Source organism: Eimeria mitis, genomic scaffold (genome assembly GCF_000499745.2).
Source record: "Eimeria mitis Houghton genomic scaffold, Emh_scaff5493, whole genome shotgun sequence".
Classification (NCBI taxonomy): domain Eukaryota; phylum Apicomplexa; class Conoidasida; order Eucoccidiorida; family Eimeriidae; genus Eimeria; species Eimeria mitis.
In genome coordinates, this window is record NW_013573765.1 from 1 (window position 1) to 1521 (window position 1521).

At 51.3% G+C, this 1521-nt stretch overlaps 1 protein-coding gene across 1 annotated transcript in view; it reads left to right on the plus strand.

Moving 5' to 3' along the window:
- Positions 1-132: 132 nt before the first annotated feature.
- Positions 133-1521, plus strand: part of EMH_0082360 (uncharacterized protein) — a gene marked incomplete at both ends in the record, with an annotated part of 1671 nt that continues 282 nt past the window's right edge. Inside the window, 2 exon segments of the mRNA XM_013500513.1 lie at positions 133-1359; positions 1363-1519. Of these exon segments, the coding sequence (XP_013355967.1) occupies positions 133-1359; positions 1363-1519 (1384 nt within the window).

The following is a 1521-nucleotide window of genomic DNA, read 5'->3' on the forward strand; positions in this document are numbered from 1 at the left end:
GAAAGACATTACGAGCCTCAGCTTATACGCAGAGACGGAATAAGTGTATATTGGAATAGAAGTGAAGGGGGAGGAGAAACACCAACAAATGAATCTCTTCTTCTTTATTTTAAATTACTTTCTCTTCTCACCATGCACGGTGTACAGACAGCTCAATACTGGGCTGCAGCAGCAGAATGTGCGCTATGCAGCAGCAGCACAAACACAACCATCAACGGATCTTCTTCTCCTGCTGCAGCAGCAGCAGCAGTTGCTGCTGCTGCTGCTGGGGCCGGGGGGCCCCAGGGGGGGGCCCCCAACAGCAAGAACGGCTGCTGCTGCCCATGGAGATTCGCCGTGGTGACCCACTGCACCCATGGATTGAATAGAACGGGGTATATGGTGTGTGCGTTGCTGATGCTGCTGCTGGGCCTGACAGCAGCAGAGGCGCAGCAGGTGTTTGCTGCTGCTCGTGGGTACGGGATTCAGAGAGAAGAAGTTGTTGCTGCGCTGCAGCAGCTGCAGCAGCAGATGCAGCAGCAGCAAGAAGAATATAATACACTTGTACAGGCACTCACACCACCCGTGCTGCAGCAATCCTTCGCTAGGAATGCTGCTGCTGATGGGATAGATATAGAAAAGGGGAGCTGCTTGATTCGTGTTGCTGCTGCTGCAGATACAGCAGCAGCAGCAACAGCAGCAGCAGCAGCAGCAGCAGCAGCAGATGATCAGGATGATGATGCTAGGTTTATTCCTATACCTGAAGCATTAAAGAAGAATCTCCTCGCTTATAGAGAAGCAGAAAAAGATAGAATGCTGAGAGCGAAGCAGCCAAGACAGAGGCAGCAGAAGCAGCAGCAGCAGCAGCAGCAGCAGCAGCAGCAGAAGCAGCAGCAGAAGGAGGAAGAGCAGCAGCAGCAGCAGCAACAGGAGAAGCAAGAAGAAAAGAAAGAAGAAGGTATAAAGACAGAAGAGAAAGACGATGGAGCCGACGAAGAAACAAAAAACGAAACAGAAACCAAAAACGAACCAGCAGCAGCAGCAGCAGCAGCAGCAGCAGCAGCAGCAGCAGAGCTAACAGAGGAGGAGCTGCAGCGTCTCCCATCGATCCCAGAGACGATCCCCAACAACGGAGTCGTTTTGTTTGGGCCTCTATCCAACGCGCTGCTGGCCCCTGAGGAGGCGTTGCTGCACCTGCTGCATATACACCCCAAGCTGCGTATTTGTGACTTTAGGGTTCTAGTAAATGAAAATATAAATAAATTTAATTTATATCCTGCAGCAGCAAAAAAAAACGGATTCAAAAGAAAGAGGAGAGTTGGTGTGCCCCCACAGAAACAAACAACAGATACACTGCAGCAGCAGCAGCAGCAGCAGCAGCANGAACAGCAGCAGCAGCAACAAGACCAGGAGGAGCAGCAGCAAGCAACCAACAGCAGCAGCAACAGCAGCATAAACAGCAGCAACAGCAGCAGCAACAGCAGCAGCAGCAGCAGCAGCAAACCACTACAATACCACTACATTCTCTACATCCAAGCGTGT